Genomic DNA, 19449 nt, shown 5'->3' on the forward strand with positions numbered 1-19449 from the left:
CTTTTCCCTACAAGAGTCCTTCAGATACTGGAACACACCAATCATACTTCCCTTAAACCTTGTCTTTACATAACACAGTAGGAATTCCTTTCATCCATGATCATATCTCATAATCTCAAGGCTTTTTACTATGCCTCTCTTAATTAAGACTAATATTGCATTAGGGTTTTTTTGGCTGCCATTTCATACTGGCATTGGGGTATGGTAGGTAGAGAGTTGTCTCCTGAATTAGGAAGACTTAGGTTCAAGTCCCAACTCTTATACACATTGTGTCTTGGGCAAGTGATTTGACCTTAGTGTCTCAAGAACTCTCTAATGATATAAATTACAGAGCAGTCATAAACATGTGTTGGAACTCTCCACTCCAATGAAATCATGATTCTGGACCAAAAAACCCAGTCAATTATTGACTTCTGCTGAACTTTCAATCCACTAAAACATGAAGATCTTTTTTCACTTGAACCATGAAAGACTAAATGAGTAGTTTTTTATATGTTTACAGACAACTTTAGAAATCACAGAAGATGCTGATTTTATAGAAGTGTCGGCATCAGGGATTCTGAATCACAAAGATGACTTTGTCACTGACTACCCATTTATTTATAAGATCAGGTACAAGAAAATAAGCAACTTGATTTTCTTTGGAAAATTCCATCTCCTTTAAAGTCTTACATAATAAAAATGATCTGACTCTTTTGATAGGTGCAGGTTTCTGTAAATTTCAGTGTCCAGAGAATCACTTTCTAAATATGACATATTACTTATGAGTTGATTTTTTTTCTAACCCCAGCAAAGAACTTTATGTGTGTCTCTATTTAATTTCATCTTATTTGATTTGATCCATCATTGTAGTCTGTAGAGATTTTTTTTGCATCCTTTACTGTGATATCCTTACTGTGATACCTCCTAGTTTCATGCCACCTACAAAACTAATGAACAATCAAATCTAATTGCCATTTGTCCCTTCATCCAAGACAAAAAACAACAACAAACCTTGAGTAGTACAGGCCCAAAGAATGATCCCTGAAGCACTCTGCTAGAGATCACACTCTAAACTCACTCTTTTCAACTCTGCTGTCACTCAGCAGCCAATACATTACCTTGCTGTTAATCCCAAACCAACTATCAGCATTGCTCTCAAGTTCAAACACTGAAATATAAGCCCAGTCCCAAGGACTATTAATATGGGATTCTCTCCTTATTGGTGAAGATGAAGGCTTTGCTTTGCATAAAAGGTGAGTAGAGTTGGAGACAGGCAAGAGTTTCAGTTCTCAGCCATTCTTCCTCTCTGTGTGTGTGTGTGTGTGTGTGTGGTCTCTTCAAGCTGGAGTTCCCCTTTGAAGAGTTCCCCTTTAGGATTCTTTAAGTGAGCCTGAAGCCTTCAGTTGGCTTCCAGCTTTGGAAAGAAGATGGAAGAGGCCAGCCCCACTTCAGGTTGCTGAAGGAAAAGACTCTAGGAAGATATGAGAGGAACTGGCAGTCCCCATCATGTACCTGTTCCCACCTTACTACTCTAAAGACTTCAGGGACTTTCACGTTAGGTAAGATCCAGGACCTTCTCTACACATAGGGCTTACCTCACCACTATCTCAACTCCAGTTTCTCTGCTACAGAAAAAATTTTGAAAACTGAGAATCTTGGCATTATGTGGTGGTGGGAAGAAGATACAATAAAGCTGACAGCACAAACAGAGATGAAAGGTTGAATTTACTGAGGCATGGTTTTGGTCTTTTTTTTTTGTTTTTGGCAACGAAGGGAGGGAAGGTGATATATACCAGTCTTTTTCCACCCAGATGCACTCCTTGAGATTCTCAATAGTGCCTCATGAACCTCTTCACTTTGCAGTACCATTTCAGCCCAAGAACTCAAACTTAATCAGAATCCTTTGCTCCTGAGGCCTCCATTCCCCCTGGGATTAGAAAGTGGAAGGCTCCTCCTCCTCTCTTTAAGGAGGGAGCCCAGGAAAGCCATCTCTTCCCTTCCCACCCAAATGCACTCTTCTAGAATAGGCACAAATTAAATATTTATTGACCAACTATCTATCTACCATGAAGTGGAGGGCCACATAGGACAATGGTGGTGATGATGATGTAATTAATTAAAGCAAAAAGACCCAGAAAGATTCCAGACAACCGTTTTTGCTTTAATTCTTCATGAACGTGCCTCAAATTTCCATACTTAGTGGCAGACACAAACTGTAAATGAAGTGAGATGGCTTCATATATTACTTCCCCTTCCTTCCCAAATTCTATTATACCCCCCCCCCACTCCTTTTCTGAGAAAGGCCCTGAAGGAGGTGGGAGGCAGCTAATAAATATTTATCACCTGCCCGTTCTGTGCCAGTCGCTGTGCTTAGTGATGGGGATATGAGGGAGGCCGACGAACTGTTGCCAAGGAGCTCATGGTCTAATGGAGGAGACAACACGTAAACAACTACGTGCAAACAGGCTATATAGAGACCCTGATGTACAAAGACCATGGTGCAGGGTGGTCTGTTTTTCTAGTCGCGGACATTCCAAGGCCATGCCCTGAGGGCCATGCCCTGGGACGGGATGTATCTTTCCATCTCTGGAGAGGAGAGGCTTCTCTCTAGCTGCCAGGCTGTTGCCATGGAAACCAAAGAGCTGATGGATGAGTTCACCCGGTGTCTCACTCACTCCTTCCGCTCCTCCTCTTTCCCTTCCTCCTTCCCCACAAGCTTCTTCCGGTTCTAGCAGCTCCTCCCCTCCCCCCTCGCCTTTGACACCATCTTGGGCCGAGCGTCAAAATGGCGCCCCCTGGGGCTCCGAAGGCGGAGCCTCGTGGCACTGGTGGTGGCGAGGCTGCGCGCCGGCGTCCCCAGAGTGAAGGGGCGGGGCTCCGCGGCGGCCCCACGACGTCCGCCCGCCCTCTTTCCACATCCCTCCCCTCTCGGCCTCTTTCCCCGCCTTTCTCCCTTGGGCGAACCCGGAAGTGGAGGCTTCGCGGCGGCGGCTGAGGCGGCGGCGAGTACCTGCCGAGAGCCCGGTGCCCAGTGAGGGCGCTGGCGGAGCCGAGCTGGCGAGAGCCTCAGGGGCTTGGGGGTGGAGGGGACGGGACTGGGGCCGGGCAGCCCGGCCCGGACGGTGCGGGGGGCGCGATGGCCGCGGCGGACCTGCAGGGGAAGTACCAGAAGCTGGCTCAGGAGTACTCGAAGGTAGCCAGCCTCCCGTACCCCCCGGGACGGTGCCCGGGGGGACCCCGGCCCCGCCGCCTCCCGTTGTCATAGCAGCGGCCCGGGCGGCTTCCTGGGGAAAGGGGCGGGCGGGCGGAGGCTCCTGGAGCGGCCCCTTCCCCGCGACGCTCGGTGCACCTGCAGCCCGGGGCGCTGGGCGGGGGGTGCTGGGCGGGGTCCGGGGCTCCTCGCGGACGGAGGGATGGAGGCAGAGTTTGGCGCCCCCTCGCCTGCAAGTCCCGGGCGCTATCCCTGAGGCTCGGGGAGGAGGGCAGGTGCATTGCTTTCCCCTGTTCTTAGCCTCAGTTTCCCCAGGCAGACGACAGGGACCACTGCACCCTTCCCAAACGGATGAATTAGCGATTGCACTAACATGCGGATGTTCGTGGTCATCCCATCCCCCGGTGAAACCTTTTTGATTTCCTGGGCGTGGAAGTACTGGATCTATTGAGAGCGTTGGAGGGTCTAGTCTGAGAAGATTTTGTAAGCCCCTTGAAGATCTGGGCCTTATATCCAGCTCTGAGCCCAGCAGCTGAACTGAGTCTCCCGAGTCATCTGTTTATCCATAGAGATGCTCTTACACTTGTTGAATGAAATTAAATGGAGACCCTGTCCAGTTTGCCCTGTTTCCTGCCCTGCTAATTGTTTTAACGGGCGGGGTGAAGAGGTGTTCCCATTTGTGGCCAGAAACTTTTTATCAGCCGTTTTTCAGAGGCGGGTGTGTAAAGAGTTCTTAAGAGTATGTAATGAAGATTAAAACTGTGGCTTCCCTGGGTGGGACTCAAAGCCTTTGCATTTGTGCGGGGAGTGAGGCACACAGGCACTTATTTCCTTTTTAGGGTCCTGAGAATCCAGAGACAAAGAATTCTTTCTTATCTTGTGGTCGTTTCATTCATCAAATAGCTATAAAAGCAGTAAGGCAAAGTAACCCATTTATAAACAAGCATCCACATTGGTTGGTTGAGGTGTCCTCTTAGGTCGTTTCTAGCTTTTGACCTTCTGTAATTATATGACTCCAAAATTCTACCTCTAAGTGAATTTTGTCTCTGCCTTCAGAGTATGAATCACATTCTTTTGAATATGAAGTAATTGTAATATAGTGGAAGTCTGCTGGATTTGCAGTAGTCAGAATACCCAGATTCCAATCCTTGTTTTTCAGCTATCCGTGTGACCCTGAACAAGTTACACACGTTGTAAGATTCATGTTCTTTATCAGTAAAGTGAAGGAGTTTGAATAGATGCTTTTTCTCTAGGTCCCATTCAACTCTGAATCCTGTAGTATCTTAAATGGTGGCAAATCTCTGTGCTTTGCATTTTTGAAAAATCCAAAAACTTTTTGTGGCCAAAGTGAAAAGCCATGTTAAGAGGGAGCGGTAACAAGCCTTTTTCTGTAGAGTCAGGTGCTTTACAAATATTATTTAATCTTCAGAACACCTCTGGGAGTTAGGTGCTATTATTATCCCAGTTTTGTAGTTGAGGAAGCTGACAGATTAAGTGACTTGCCTAGGGTCATGAAACTTGTAAATGTTATGAAACTTGTTAATGGCTGGATTTGAACTCAGGTCTTTCTGACGCCACGTCTGGCATTCCTATGTCACTGTGCCACCTGGCACATTACAAAACTAGATAATTCCATTTTTGTTACTAACAACAGTGACAATGAAACAGCATACTTCACAAGAGGTGAATGAAAATAGTGAGACTGAGTAACTTGTCTGGTTGATAAACTTGCTTTGAAGGAGTTCCAAAAATTCCTTTATCAGTCCTGGAATAAGTGTGTAGGAAAAGATATAGAATAAGGTTTAAAGGTTGGAATCTTTAAAATAAAATACCCACATTCAACCAACCATACTAAAGTTTCATTACTGTATGGACACAACTCTTAGATTTATTGAATTTCTGCTTGATAGAGTACTTGATACTGACTATACTAAACCGCTTTCTGACTCTTGTATAATACTAGATGCAGAAGGAGATACAGAGAAATACATGGCATGTCCTTTGAGGAGCTTTAACCTCATCCAGGAGACAAGACATCCACATTAAAAAGTTAAGATACAAGGCAGGATATGATTAATTCCAACACAGAAGGTAACTGTGTTAGGAATACAGAGCAGGAAGAATGCAGGTTATTAGTTTGGGGAAGGCATCGTGGGGCTTTGTAGCTGATTTAAAAGTTGGCTAGGATTTGTTGTTAGAGGAGAGGAGATGATATTTCATATTGGTTGGGTGAGGAATTAGAACATTATGAGTGAAGAGATGAGAATGAGGTGATTGGATAAACCCACCAGATTAGGAAGGGTTCACAATCTGGTTCTTCGTACCTTTCGGGAGTTTTTACACTTTATTCTTCTTCATGAACTTTATGATCCAGATGTATTGACTTCCTTGCTGCTCCTCATACGCCACCTGACCTCCATTGCCCACCTCTGTCTTTTCACTGGCTGTTCTTCATGCCTGGAATGCTTTCTTTCTTCACTTCTATCTCTTGACTTCTCTGACCTGCTTCAAGACTCTGCTTAAATCTCACCTTCTGTAGAACTTTTCCAGTCCTCCTCTCCGCTCACTGCTAGTGCCTTCTCTGTGAGCTACCTTTCATTTACCCTGCATATATCTTGTATTTACATAGTTATTTGGATGTCTTCTCCATTAGGATGTGAGCTTATTGATAGCTAGGACTGTGTTTATGTCTTTCTCTTTATTCTCAGTGCCTAGAACATAGTAAGTGTTTAATAAATGATTGTTGACTGACTGGTGAGGAATATTGGAAAACAACATTGAACAGGGTCTTGGCCTGGTCTGTCATGGTGACAACCTTTAATTTATGTCTGTTCTTTGCATGATGATGCTCTGCCCTTTGGGGGTTACAAATATGAAGAATTTTCCCCTCCTTTTCTCACGCTAATGAAAATCTGAGAGAGATACGATGAAAACTTAAATAACTATAATACCATACAGGATGTGAAGAGACATAAAGGAGTTATTTACGAAATCCTGTGGGAATTTAGAGGAGGAAGAATTTACTTTCAGCTGTGGGTTTCAGGAAGATAATGGAGGAAGTGGAATTTGGGTAGGGTCATGAAAAATGCGTAAGAGAGAAGGGAAAAGGGCATTTTTAGGTGGAGCGAATAGTGTGAACGAAGGAACAGCGATAGGAAAGCACAGGGCATGTTTTGGGACTAACATGTCCAGAGTAGAGAGTATATGATGGGGAGTTATGGGAAATTGTGTGCTTTTCTTTTTTCTATAAGCCAGTGAAGCTTTTGATTGGGGAAGCAATATGATCAAAACTTTACAAAGTTTACTCTTATTATCAATATGTAGGATTATTTTTTTATTTAAATTTTTTTTCCATATGCTTTTGAGTTGAAAATTTTTCTCCCTTTTAATATGTAGGATTATTAAAAGGCTATTGAAGTTTAAGGAGTTTAGATTTTATCCTGTGGACTGTGGAGTAATAGAAGGTTTTAGAGTAGAAGAGTGACATAATGCCAGTGGTATTTCAGAAAGGTTAATCTGGTGGTTGTGTGTAGTATAGGTATATTAGAGGACAGTGAAAGCAAGAAGAACAGTGAGAAGGCTATTGTAATAATCTTGGAGTGAGGTATGAAGGTATTTCTATTTCCAACATCCTAGACTAGAATGTTGTAAATAGGAATTAGAAGAAAGGGATATTGTAGGAGAAAGGACAAGCTGTGTGTTTAATTGGATTCTTGGTTGTGAGGGAGAATTCAGAAATGACCTTAAAGTTTGTTAGGGCTACTGACAAAAGTAAGGAGGTCGATCAGCCAGCATTTATTAAGTACCTCCTCTGTGCCAGGTGCTATTGGGCACTGAGGATACAAAGACAAGTATTAAGCAGTCTCTCCCCTCAAGGAACCTCCATTCTATTGGGGGAGGCAACATGTTTACACAGAAGTATATATGAAATAAATAAAAGTGTATTTTTGATGGTGGGTGGGAAGGGTAGGATATAACCATTTATAGTACTTCCTCTGTCCCAGGAATTGTGCTAAGCAGGGCACTAGCTGCTGGAGAGATCGGGAGAGGAGGAGGGAAACTACTTTTTGGAAGGGAAAGATGTTGCATGGCCCCAACACATAAAATGAATGCATGAATGAAAGGAAAAAGCATTTATTAAGTACAGTGTGTAAAATGTTGGGGACGCAGACAGGAAAACAAGACAATCTCTGCTCTTGAGGAGCTCCTTTTCTAATGGGGGAGACAAGATATTTGAAATTTCAGCTGTACCTTATGTGGAAAGACCCATGATCCTTGGGTGCAGGGGCAAAGCAGATGACAATTTATCTTATTTAATGTTACTTCCTTTAATAAATCCATATTGGTTTCTGATATTGAACCATTTGACAGGTGGCAAGTGACAAGAACTTTTTCAGATCTTTACTAGCTGTGGCTTCTGAGGAGGTTGGGGCTGCAGTACCTGTAGAAATAATTGCTTTTCTGGCCTGTGGCTATAGGGGTTAGTGGTGGGTTGTGAAGAGTGATTCTTTGTCCATGGCTTTAGGACTTAACCTGTTTGTCAGTGGCTGTAGGTTGGTATTGGCAAAGATGGCAGGCCCCTTATCCACCAGCCTTCCTTTCCTAGACTATGACTGCAGGGGCAAAGCTTGAAAGCAGGGCTAATAGTCTCAGGGGCACGGCTGTTTCTCTGGCTCTTGGCATTACCTGCTCATTGGTAGCAGGTTGTCAGTGGTTGGTGTTTGTGATAGTTGAAATGAAAGTCCTCTTTTCTACAGGAGATATTCCCCTTGGTGATATTGAGGGCTAGGCTAGAAGTAGGGCTGGTAGTCCGAGAGGCATTGCTGTTTCTGAGATCATCTAAGCCATTTGATAGGGGAGGACGGCTAAGTGAAAATGTCCAATATGCAGTTGGATATATGTCTGGGGATAAAAAGTCATTACTGAAGATAAAGATTTGGGAGTCATCTTTGTAGAGATAATAGTTGTAGCTTTGAGAATTATTAGTTTCTCAGGGAAGAGAGTATAAAGAGAGACAACTGGGGCCAGAGACTAACCTTGAGTTATTCCTTTGATGTGGGGATGACCTAGCTAAGAAGACACAAATAATTGATCAGGGAACTAAAAGAAAACCCTGCATAGTGTTATCTTGTAAGGCAAGAGGAAGAGAGAGTTTATAGAAAAAGGGGTAATCGAAGTCATATGCTATAGAGAGATCAGAGGAAATTAAAGACTCAGGAAAATGCCATTTGTTTGGCTACTTAGGAGACAGATTACTGATAAGTTTCAAGAGTGCATTTTCAGAAGTTTTCTGGTCTAAAGCCAGAACAGGGGGACTCCTCTGTCAATATTGGATCCAAAAAGAAACTGTAATTGTTCCAAGAATAAATACTATCTTCACACCCGGTTTTGTGTCCAATCCATATTTCTTCTACTCCCATTGCAGCAGAAATACTCTGTCCTTTTCTTTTTGTTAAATCTGTTGTCAATCCTCAATTTTTTGCTGGAGCTTTTGGATTCCTTTTTTTTGTTTGTTTGTTTGCAAGGCAATTGGGGTTAAAGTGACTTGCCCAAGGTCACACAGCTATTAAGTGTCAAGTGTCTGGTCTAAAACCAGATTTGAACTCTGGTCTTTCTGATTCCAGTGCCAGTGATCTATCCGCTGTGCCACCTAGCTGCCCCTAAGATGACTCTTTTCAAAACTCCTTTTAGAGCTTGAAAAAACATTAGGGAAATTAAACTTCAGTTATTTCTCCACAAGTCTGTCTTTCTACCACTTTGCAGTGTTGTTGTTGCTTAAATTTGTCTTTTGGAGGACCTTGCCTTTAGGAAAATTATTAATTTGTGATCACAGGGTAGTTGATATTTGGGAAGGTAGGATTACAGTTATGATACTATGTATTTTTCTTTCTAGACACTTAGAGATGTAAAATAATAGAATTTCAGTTTAAAAACAAAACAAAACAAAACACCAAAACCTCAAGAGACCATTTGGTCCATCTCATAATTTTACAATTGAAGGAATTGAAGCCCACAGGGTTAAATAATATATACAGCTAGTTAAAGGCAGAGACAAGGCTTTCATAGGATTATATTTTTAAGAAGGGATGTTTTGGAAAGATTGTATAGTCCATTTCATTCATTTTACAAATGAGGAAACTGAGATTCAGAAAGGTCAGACAATTATTAAGAAGCAGAGCCAGGAGACTCAAACCTAGGTCTTCTGTTTACAGATCCAGTGCTCTTTACACTACATCATGCTCTTTTTCATTTTACAGATGAGGAAACTGAGGCCCCACGAGGTTAAATGATTTGCCCAAGGCTTCACAGGTAATATGTAGTAGAGCTGGGGCCCAATCCCAGGTTTCCTGACTCCTGTTCCATTACTTTTTCCACTCTACTACATGGAGTGGTCTGTGATATCTAGCATTCCTGACATCTTAAAATGATGCTGGCCTACAATCTGTTTAGGGCTCTGAATGAGTTAGTTACTTAGATGTTCTTCTAATCACTACCTTGAGTATTCTTATCATAGCTCTTTAAGAGTCCTTTAAATCAAAGTACTAGAGACAGAATACCATAGAGCCCTACTCCAGATAAAGATATAGTTCAGGTGTGGTTCAGGTTATTGAAATTATTTTAATTGATTTTGTCTTAACCAGTTGACGATCTTATCCCCTGAAGTGATAAATTAAGGATAGACTATCTTCATCAGTGGCTAAGACTGGAAGACAAGGTGAGAGTTTCCCCAGACCCTACCCATGGGAGAAAGAATATCTGAATTTTTTCAAATGTTAGCAGGTACCTTACACTGTTTGTTCTTGAGTTCAGAGTTGGTTGATAACATATATTTCATCATTGATGTCCTCTGATACCTTCAAACTTAAGAAATGAGGATTAACTAAAGTGGATGATGTCTTATCATCTTAAATTTCCGTAGGGGGAAGTGCTTTATTTACCAACAGCCCATTAAGTGGATGAGAGCCCAGTTTTGGTTGTTGAAGGAGGAGATATTAAAAAACTCACTGTTTCAGAATGAATTCCCTGACAAGCCATCCTGTCATAAATGTTGATTGAGGATGGTTTGAAGGCTCTGGAATATTTATCCAGGAGAAAAAATTTGTGGTGCACGATAGTTGTTTTCGGTATCTGAAGGGCTATTATATGTGAAGTGAGAGTTGCCTTGTTCTCCACTGCTTGGCCTCAAAGGGCAGACCTCGGAAAAATGGGTAAAAGTTACAATGAGGGAAATTGAGGTTCTCTGTAAGGGGAATTTTTTTTCATAACAAGCACTATATGGAAATGGAAGAGGCTGCCTCAGGAAGTTGTGTTCACCCTCATTGGAAATATTCAAGGAAAGGCTGCTGAATGCTTATATTTTGTATGTATATCAGAGACGGAATTCTTTTATGGGCATAGATTGGACAAATTGGCCTGAAAGTTCTCTTCTAAGCATGAAGTTTTGTGAAATTTTGTTGATCACATTGGGGCTGAGAGAGAGCTTGTGAATAGCTCTGTTTAGTTCACTGCTGTTCTTGGAAAAACAACTCACACAGAGGTCTGGTCAATGATGAGTGTCCTGAAACAAACAAACAAAAAACTGTACAGGAAGATTGCTCTGCTGAAGAGGCAGCAGCAGTGTTTGGAAATAGCCTTGTTTTCTATTTAGGATTATGCATTTTATCTCATTTGAAGAAGGTGATAGAAAAATAGCAGGGGAAGAACTAGTCAGTTTTTCTAAAAGAAGCTGATGAAAAGCCAAAAGGATATTAGAGACTTGGTTTTCAGAGTTGGTGATATTCTTGATGCACAGCTAATAGAGATGTGCAAACCTTTCTTGGGTTAGTCATTCAGTCAACAAGAATTTAAGTGTTTCTGTGTGGCAGGCATTCTGCTAAGTGCCAGAGTTATAAAGATAGGTAGAAACAAAAATGGGGTTCCTCTTCTCAAGGAGGAAGAGAAAATGTGAATAACTATGTGCATTCAAGGTTTGCATGTTGTAAATGAAAGATATTCTGAAGGAAGGCATCAGCATTGAGCTAAAAGGAGGATGGAGCCCAGAATGTCTTGTAGAATATGGAATTTGAGCTGAGTTTTAAAGGGAAGCCAAAAATACAGGAATTGGAGGTGGAGGATGAGAGCATTCTAGGCATGCCAGTGCTAATGCATTGAGTTGGGAGATGGAGTGTTGTGTTTGAGGAATGACAAATAAGCAGTGTAGCTAGATTGTAGAATTCCTAGAGGGGAGTAAAATGTAAGCAGTCTTGAAAGGTAGGAAGGGGCCATATTTTGAAGCGTTTTAAATGCTAAATATAAGATGAAGAGCTGTAAAGGTTCTTAGAAATCATGTTTTAAGTCCTTCATTTTGCGGATCAGGAAATGGAGGTACTGAGAGGACTAGTGTTAATAGTGATGCTGAAGCATAGACTTATCAAATGTCTTAGGATTAAAAAGTACAATTATAGTGACTTGAAACTGTCAGTTATCATTACTTATGTCATCCTCTTTCTAACAAACAAGAGAGACAGTGTAGATATGGTAAAAAAAATTGTCAGAGTTGTGCCCTTTAATGACAACAGTATTTAGTTTGTTTTTGTTTGTTTGTTTACTTGCAGGTAACAGGGTTAAGTGACTTGCTCAGGGTAACACAGCTTGTAAGTGAGGCTACATTTGAACTTGAGTTCTTCTGACTCCAGGGCCGGTGCTCTATCCAATGCGCCATGTAGCTGCCCTAACAACAATAATTGGAAGGAGTTTGAGTTAAAGCACTTGTGCTCCATATTGTCAGTAGCAGTGTAATCTAGTGCAGGGGCTGACAAACTATAGCTTATGGGCCAAATTTGTTCTGCTCCCCGTTTTTGTGTAGCCAGTGAACTAAGAATGGTCTTTATCTTAGCTCGCAGGCCATATGAAAACAGGCAGTGGACTGGATATGGCCCATGAACTATAGTGTGTTGGCCCCTTAGTGTATCATAAAAGGGCATCCAAACCATTGCATGGTTAAACTGAATCCATAAACACTGAAAGAAGGCTTTTGTAATATTCTATTTTATTCACTTTATTTTAGGTAACCATGTTAGCATATGTAACAAATGATTAAATTTTATTGATATTGTGATATTAGCATATTTCACAGAATCTTAGAATCTGTGGAAAGAACCTTGGAAGCTTTCTAGTTCAAACTATATATGAACAGGAATTTTTTCTAACATATTCCTGTCAAATTGTTATCTATCCTCCTCTTGGAGACCTGTGTCATGGGGGAGGGGGCAGTGTTTATCACTTTCTAGTGCAGAGGTTCCCAAATTTACTTGGGCTACTGCCCCCTTTTAAAAAAAAATTACTCAGCACCCCCCTGTAAATCTACTTTCTTTAACTCTTTAACAGTTTTTAAAAAAAATTTGCATCATTTAAAAAATATACATATATAATATATGTAAGAATATGTAATATGTAAATATATTTTTTAAAATGATGCATCTTAAATTTAATGGTTTATGGTAAATTTGTGGCTTTTTACCTGCATTGAAATTTTGATGACACAATATTGTGTCATGTAACTGTATAATATCATATTATAAACAAGTCGTTACACACACATATTCCTGTCAATGTGTGCTGGACTTGCAGACAGTGCGACACGCTGGCCTGCCAACATTTGCTTGTTAAGACCTGTTAGTGAACTTTACCACTGATTGGTTATAACTTGAATTTTGTGTGTTTAGTTGGAAAATAAAGTAATCATTATGACTTTTAACTCTTTTACACAACTGATAAAACATGTACAAGTGGTTTTTCAAACATTCTCTTCTCCTCTTTCTTTATGTTTCCACTGCTACCTTATTTTTATTCAATGCCCCCAAATTGCGCCCAAGGCTACTATCACCCCCCTCCATTGTTTCAGCACCCCCAAGGGGGTAGTATGGCTCACTTTGGGAACCTGTGTTCTAGTTCAGCCCATTCTACATTTATATAACTCTGTTGATAGGAAGGTTTCCTTACAATTAAGGAGCTTTCTTCAGCTTTCATCCATTGAGCCTAGTTGTCTTCTCTGGTACCCAACACACCAAATCTAATACTTCCCTCTAAGATAGTATCACGTCCCTCCTAAGCCTTTTTTTCCCCCCTCCAGATTAAACACCTCCAATTTCTTCAGCTAATCTTTGTGTGTATAGCATGGTCCAAGGCCCTTCACCATTCCATTTGTCCTCTTGTGGGTATTCACCAGCTTGTCAGAAATCTTCCTAGTGACAAAGTCAAGCTCACTGGCCTCAATTTTGCATTCTCCATTCTCTTCTCTCTTTAAATCAGAACAGTATTTATCCCTTCCTAGTCCTGTGTTAAGGCCTGTGTTCACTATGTTTATAAGCTCCTTGATATCTCAGGAATCACATTTGCCAGATATCTTTCATTTGAGCCTGGTGACCTAAAACCATCCAGGGCAACCAATCACCCTCTTATTAGTTACTTATTTTAACTTGGATTACAAGCCCCTATTAACTCTCATTATATTCGTTCCAGTACAATCATAATTCCTCTTGGCAGAAAAAACAAATGAAGTAAAATAAGAGTTAAGAAATTTGTATATTTTTATTTTGTCATTTTCAGAGTAATGGTCTTTTATTTCCTTAGATATTAATTTTCTCCTTATATAGCTAGACTAATTTTCCTCTTGCCCTTAGAATTTAATGCCAGCCTTAATTCATTCTGAACTTCAGCGTTTCTGAGTCCCAGAAATTTCTCAATTGCAGCTGCCTTATGACAGCTGAGTCACAAAGTGGATAGAGCCCTGGATGTGGAGTCAGGAACATCTCTTTCAAATCCAACCTCAGACACTTATTAGCTGTGTGAACTTGGGCAAGTCACTTAACTTCTGTCTGCCTCAATTCCCTTATGTATAAAATGGGCGTAGTAATAGCATCTACTTTCCAGGGTTGTTATGAGGATCAAATGATCTGGATTACAAACTACTTGTGGACAAGGTCTCTATTTCACTCTTTTCTGTATTCTCCTGAAAGTACTTAGAAGTGTCTCGTACAAAATAGATATTCAGTAAATACTGGTTGGTTGATTGAATTTTGGGCAGTTGGAAAAGTGGTGTCATTGTCTTAAATTTCAGTCCTTTATGGTTGTGAGGTTTGGACCTAGTTATGCTTCAGTTACTCAGTTTAGACTTTCAGTTAGATTGCTGGAGACTTCTCTGTCTTTATCTTCTTTAAATCTCTTAATACTTTAGTTATCATATACAGATGCAATCATTTAACATGAACTAACATGGATGGCACAGTCCAAATGTACATTGTTTTTGTAGCCAGCAGTCATCATATTCTTTTAGTCTATTCTTTGAAGATCCTGCTTAATTCCTTTTATTCTAGCACTTTATCTAGTTTTCTGTGGAGTCTTAACTTCAGTGTTCAATATTTTAAAATAACTTGGTTCTTTTGGGGAACAAAGAAGCAGGTCTGTTCTCTGTTTTCCAGATGACAGCCTGAATCTATGGAGACTTTGGAATGGCCATATTCTTTAAGCTTTCAGTTCCTCAGAAAAGAATCTGCTTTAATTTCCCAGAATTCTAATACTCATTTCCCAGGGTTCTAGTGCCTTATTCAAACTGAATAAAATATGTTGTCATTATTTATGTTCTCTCGTTGTGGTTGAATGCCCTTCTGTTGCCTCTTTTTTGTCTGCATTCTACCATTCCTCTGAAAACCAGCTGAATTCCTACTTTTCCATGACTACCCCATTGATTTCTTCCTCTTCTGAACTCCTGTAGCACTCACTGTATATGCTTTTTTTTTTTAGCACTTATGTGTATTGTTAGTTATCAGTATATCCTGTCTCCTTAGCTATGCTGTAAGAATCTCTCTTTTGTACTATCTCTTAGGTCCCTTCCAACTTTGCATCTATAATCCTGTGATGTCTAGTCAAATAGATTATCTTAGAAATAGTAAGCACTCCATAAATATTTGTCAGTTTGTGTGAGCAACTAAATTTAGAGATGCAGTAGCACATCTTTTTTTGAGTGCTTTATTTGATTATAATGACATAATTTGATCATTGTACAATAGAAACGTTATGCATAGAATTGAAGAGTTGTAAACTGAGAACTATGAAGGAAATGAAAATCACTTTGCCAGGATTAAAAAGAAACTAGCAAATGCATTGATATTTTTTACATTTTGTGTGTGTGTGTATGTGTATGTATGCTAAGTATTTATGATACTGTATTTGGAAGATCAGCATTTAGTTCCTTTCAGAAACATACTTGAAACAAATTATAAATTATTTTTATACTTATATGCATTTGGAAGTAATTAATACTTTTTATATTTTCAGCTTCGAGCTCAGAACCAGGTCCTAAAAAAAGGTGTTGTGGATGAACAAGCAAATTCTGCTGCTTTAAAGGTATAAGAGAATTGAGTTCATATTTCAAGTTAGACAGAGTTTGATTGTATTTAATGTAGGCTACCGAGGAATGTTAATGCTGGGTTAAAGGCCCAGCTCTGCCTTTGATTCACAAGGAAGCATGGGCCAGGGGCCTTAACTTTTTATGCTACAGTTTTCTGTTTACTAATCAGCTTTGTTTTGAGTGTTGTATGCTGTGATTTTCTTGACTAAGAATTTTATTATTAAAAAAGTTCTATTTATACAATGTTATCCTCCCATATCCTAAAACATTTATTCATATAGATGTATTTAGAGGAAACAAAATTCTTATTCGAAAGTAATTTTATGATTTTGTTATCAAACTATTCAAGACTTATTTAGGTGGCAGGAAGAAACCTGGTAAGTCTCTAACCTCTTTTCTTGCCTCCAGATTGTACTATACAGGATCCCTTTATTAACATGTTTGCTGATATCACACTTCATTGTAAGAAACTTTGTCACTTAATAAATCACTTTTATTGATGCTTTTGCATTTACAAAGTGCTTTCTCCAGAGCAACCCCAGGTTATTTTGTCCACTTTACAAATTAAGAAACTTTTCTCAGGTTGACAGGTGAATGTCTGAATTGAGAGTCACTCTCAGGCCTCATGTCTCCACACATACTGTTTCAGGAGGCAGCTAAGTGTCACAGTAGGTAGAGTGCTGCCCTGGAGTCAAGAAGGCTTGAGTTCCACTTTTGCTTCAGACATTTATTAGCTATGTGATACTGAGCAAGTCACTTTACCCCCTGTCTGCCTCAGTTTCCTCCTCTGTAAAGTGGGGATAATAATAGCATCTCCCTCCCAAGGCTGTTGTGAAGGTGAAATGAGATCATATTTGTAAACCCCTCAGTACAGGGCCTGGCATATAGTAGGTGCTCTCTCTATATATGCTAGCTGTTATCATCATTATTTCTTAATAGAAATAGAACACCCAGAGAAGGGATAGGAACAAGTTCCCTCTGTGGATTCTGTTTGACTATTTTCCAGGCCATTTACTCCCTCACTCTTCTCCAGGGCAAAGTTCTCTGCTCCCCTGCCCAGTTAATTTCTCAAGGAATATGCCAGCTTTTCTCATGACTTTCACTCCAGGGCCAGGTTCCAAGTGGTGCCTCCCTCACTCCAATTTCCTGTAGGTATCCCATTCTGGTAGGAAAGGAGAATCCTGTGCCTGAGAGTGATGCTGCTGGGCCTGCCACTGTCCTCAGGAGTCTGGGGGCCTCTCTTGACCTTTCCATGCTGTAACAGACAGTTTAAACGGGCTTTCTTTCTGAAGAGGTGTTAATCAGAGTGTCCCTTAACCTGAAACAACAGAAAGCCACTATCATGTGTTCTAAACAACTGTGAAAACTTCTAAAGAAAGAAATTGTTACCTTTTTTTTGGTAACCTGTTCTGGTATTTAATAACCCTTCCAGGGTTATTTGTGTTTGAATTTTAAATAGAAGTTACTGACTATATTCATTAGCCAGGTGGATGTCTTCTGAAAGTTAATGATTAGTTGGAGAACCTGAGATTTAGTCACTTAATTGAGGCAGCAGGTAGCCCAGTGAATAGAGTGCCAGGCCTGGAGTCAGGAATACTAGAGCTCAAATCCCGCCTCAGACAGTTACTAGCTGTGTCACCCTGGGCAAGTCATTTAGGTTCATTTGCCTCAGTTTTCTCAACTGTAAAATGGAGGTAATAATACTTAACCTCCCAGGGTTGTTGTGAGGATCAAATAATAACAGTAAAGCATTTAGTGCAGTGCTTGGCACTTGGTGGGCACTATATAAATGTTAGCTGTTGCTGCTCCTGCTACTTCTAATTCTACTGCTGTTACATGACTTATTTGTGTGCCACTTGGAAAAAGTAGCTGTTTTAGTGATGAGACTATAAAGAAATCAGGTTTTTTTGCATTTCTTTGTAGTCATTTCATTTAAAGTGCTGATGACATCTTAACAAAAATGTCAGATGGGAAAATTGGAATGTCATCTCTTAAACTCACGGATCTTGATCTCACTGTGGATGGATCCACCATTACATATGGCTTATATCCAATCCAGGCCCCTCCTTGCTGTGTGGCTCTTGTCTTTTCCTTTTTATAATTTTCCCTGGAGGGGGGAGAGGCAATTCACCTACATACTGGGTACTTTCCTCACTTTCTCCCGACATTGCTAGTAATGCAGTGTAGCCCCTTGTCTGTCTCTTCGTTATCCTTTGTTATCAACCTTATGACCAGCTATTCTTTGTTGTACATTTCTTTAACATTTTTTACTTGGAGTTCTTTGTAGTTCCTTATTTTTGTATTACAACCTGTTTATACCCACTGTGTACTTGTCCAGTCTCTTTTATTGATACTCACTTTTTACTGCTTTAGATCAGTTAGTTAGCAAGCATTTATTAAGCACTCACTTTATGTCAGGCACTGTGCTAGTGCTGTGTTTGCAGAGATAGAAATGACATAGTTACTGCATTCAAGTAGCTCATGTTTTACTCTGGTGATAACAGTGTTCACAGTTAAAGGCAGGATACATGCAAAATAAATACCAAGTGATTAAGGTAGGGCATCAGGGGAAGGAGAGCACTAACAGCTGGAAGAATCAGGAAAGCCTTCTTGAAGGAAGTGGCACTTCAGTAGAGTGTCTAAGAGGCCAAGGTGAAAAGGGGGAGCATTCCCGGTTTGGGGTCAACCTGTGCAAAGACAGAGTTAAGAGATGGAATTAAAAGATAATCAGTTTGACTGTAGCATAGAGCATGTGAGGAGGAAAAGCATATATTAAGGCTGGAAATACAGACTAGTGCTAGATTGTGAAGGTCTTTCAGTGCCATTTTGTATTTTATTATAGAGGCAATAGGAAATCACAGAAGCTTCTTGAGCAGGAGAATGGTTATCATACCTGCACTTTAAGATGATCAACTTTTTGGGGGGGGGTGTCTAGGCAGCGAGGTTAAGTGACTTGCCCAGGGTCACACAGCTAGTAAGTGTTGTGTGTCTGCGGCCAGATTTGAACTCAGGTCCTCCTGAATCCAAGGCCAGTGTTCTATTGCGCCACATACGTGCTTCTAAAAGGATCAACTTAGCAACCTTGTGGCAGTTGGATTAGAAAGAGGAAAGGCAAGGAGACCAAATATTAAGTTACTGTAATAGTCCAGACAAGAGGTGATGAGGTCTTGAATTAGATTGGTTATGGTATGAATGGAGGAGAAAGTGGATGGATATTGAAGAGGTAGAATTGACAAGATATGGTCAATGCTTGACTATGGGAGGTGGAGGAGAGGGAAGAGTTAAGGATGAATCCTAAGTTGTGGACCAGGGTGATTAAAAGAATGTTGATGCCCTCCACAGAAATATGGAGACTAAGAAGGGAGATGGGTTTTGAGGGTGGAAGTAGGAGAAGACAGTGAACTTGGTTTTGGACATGTTGAGTTTGAGATACCGATGGCACATTCAGGTGGTGTTGTCTCAGCAGGCTGTTGGAAATATGAGACAGGAGCTCAAGAGAGAAGTGAGCGCTGGATATGTAGATTGGGAATCTTTCACCTAGAGAGGTTAGCTGAATTCATGAGAACTGATGAGGTCACCAAAATGGTATAATGCAAGAAGAGCAGAGGGCCCAGAATCCTGGGACAGCTCCATGAAAAGAGGGGACCATGGATGATGATCCTACAAAGAATACTGAGAAAACTGGTTATGCAGGTAGGAAGAGAACCGTAACAAAGCAGCATCACCAAACTCATGGAGGAGAGAGTAGACAGCAGATGGGGGTAGTCAGTGGTGTCAGATGTAGTGGAGAGGTCAGGAATAATAAGTGTTGAGAAAAGGTCATTGGCTTTAGCAGTAGAGAACATTGAGTTTAGACTGTTTCAGTGAA

The 19449-nt window shown here is 40.7% G+C and overlaps 1 protein-coding gene across 4 annotated transcripts in view; it reads left to right on the plus strand.

Moving 5' to 3' along the window:
* Positions 1-1415: 1415 nt before the first annotated feature.
* PPP1R21 (protein phosphatase 1 regulatory subunit 21) overlaps positions 1416-19449 on the plus strand; it is a 93420-nt gene continuing 75386 nt past the window's right edge. Inside the window, exons 1-4 of one of the 4 annotated variants that reach the window (XM_021001272.2) lie at positions 3117-3175; positions 9451-9502; positions 9835-9908; positions 15509-15577. Coding sequence is in view for 1 of the 4 variants with exons in the window: in XM_021001271.2 (XP_020856930.1) it covers positions 3119-3175; positions 15509-15577 (126 nt within the window). In the remaining 3 variants the exon portion in view is untranslated. Of the gene's footprint in view, positions 1542-2952; positions 3176-9450; positions 9503-9834; positions 9909-15508; positions 15578-19449 lie in introns of those variants that run through there. The other 3 variants (XM_078149502.1, XM_078149503.1, XM_021001271.2) reach the window with 3 other exon arrangements.

The sequence above is a fragment of the Phascolarctos cinereus genome, unplaced genomic scaffold, assembly GCF_003287225.1.
Source record: "Phascolarctos cinereus isolate Bilbo 61053 unplaced genomic scaffold, phaCin_HiC Scaffold_2;HRSCAF=192, whole genome shotgun sequence".
Lineage (NCBI taxonomy): Eukaryota > Metazoa > Chordata > Mammalia > Diprotodontia > Phascolarctidae > Phascolarctos > Phascolarctos cinereus.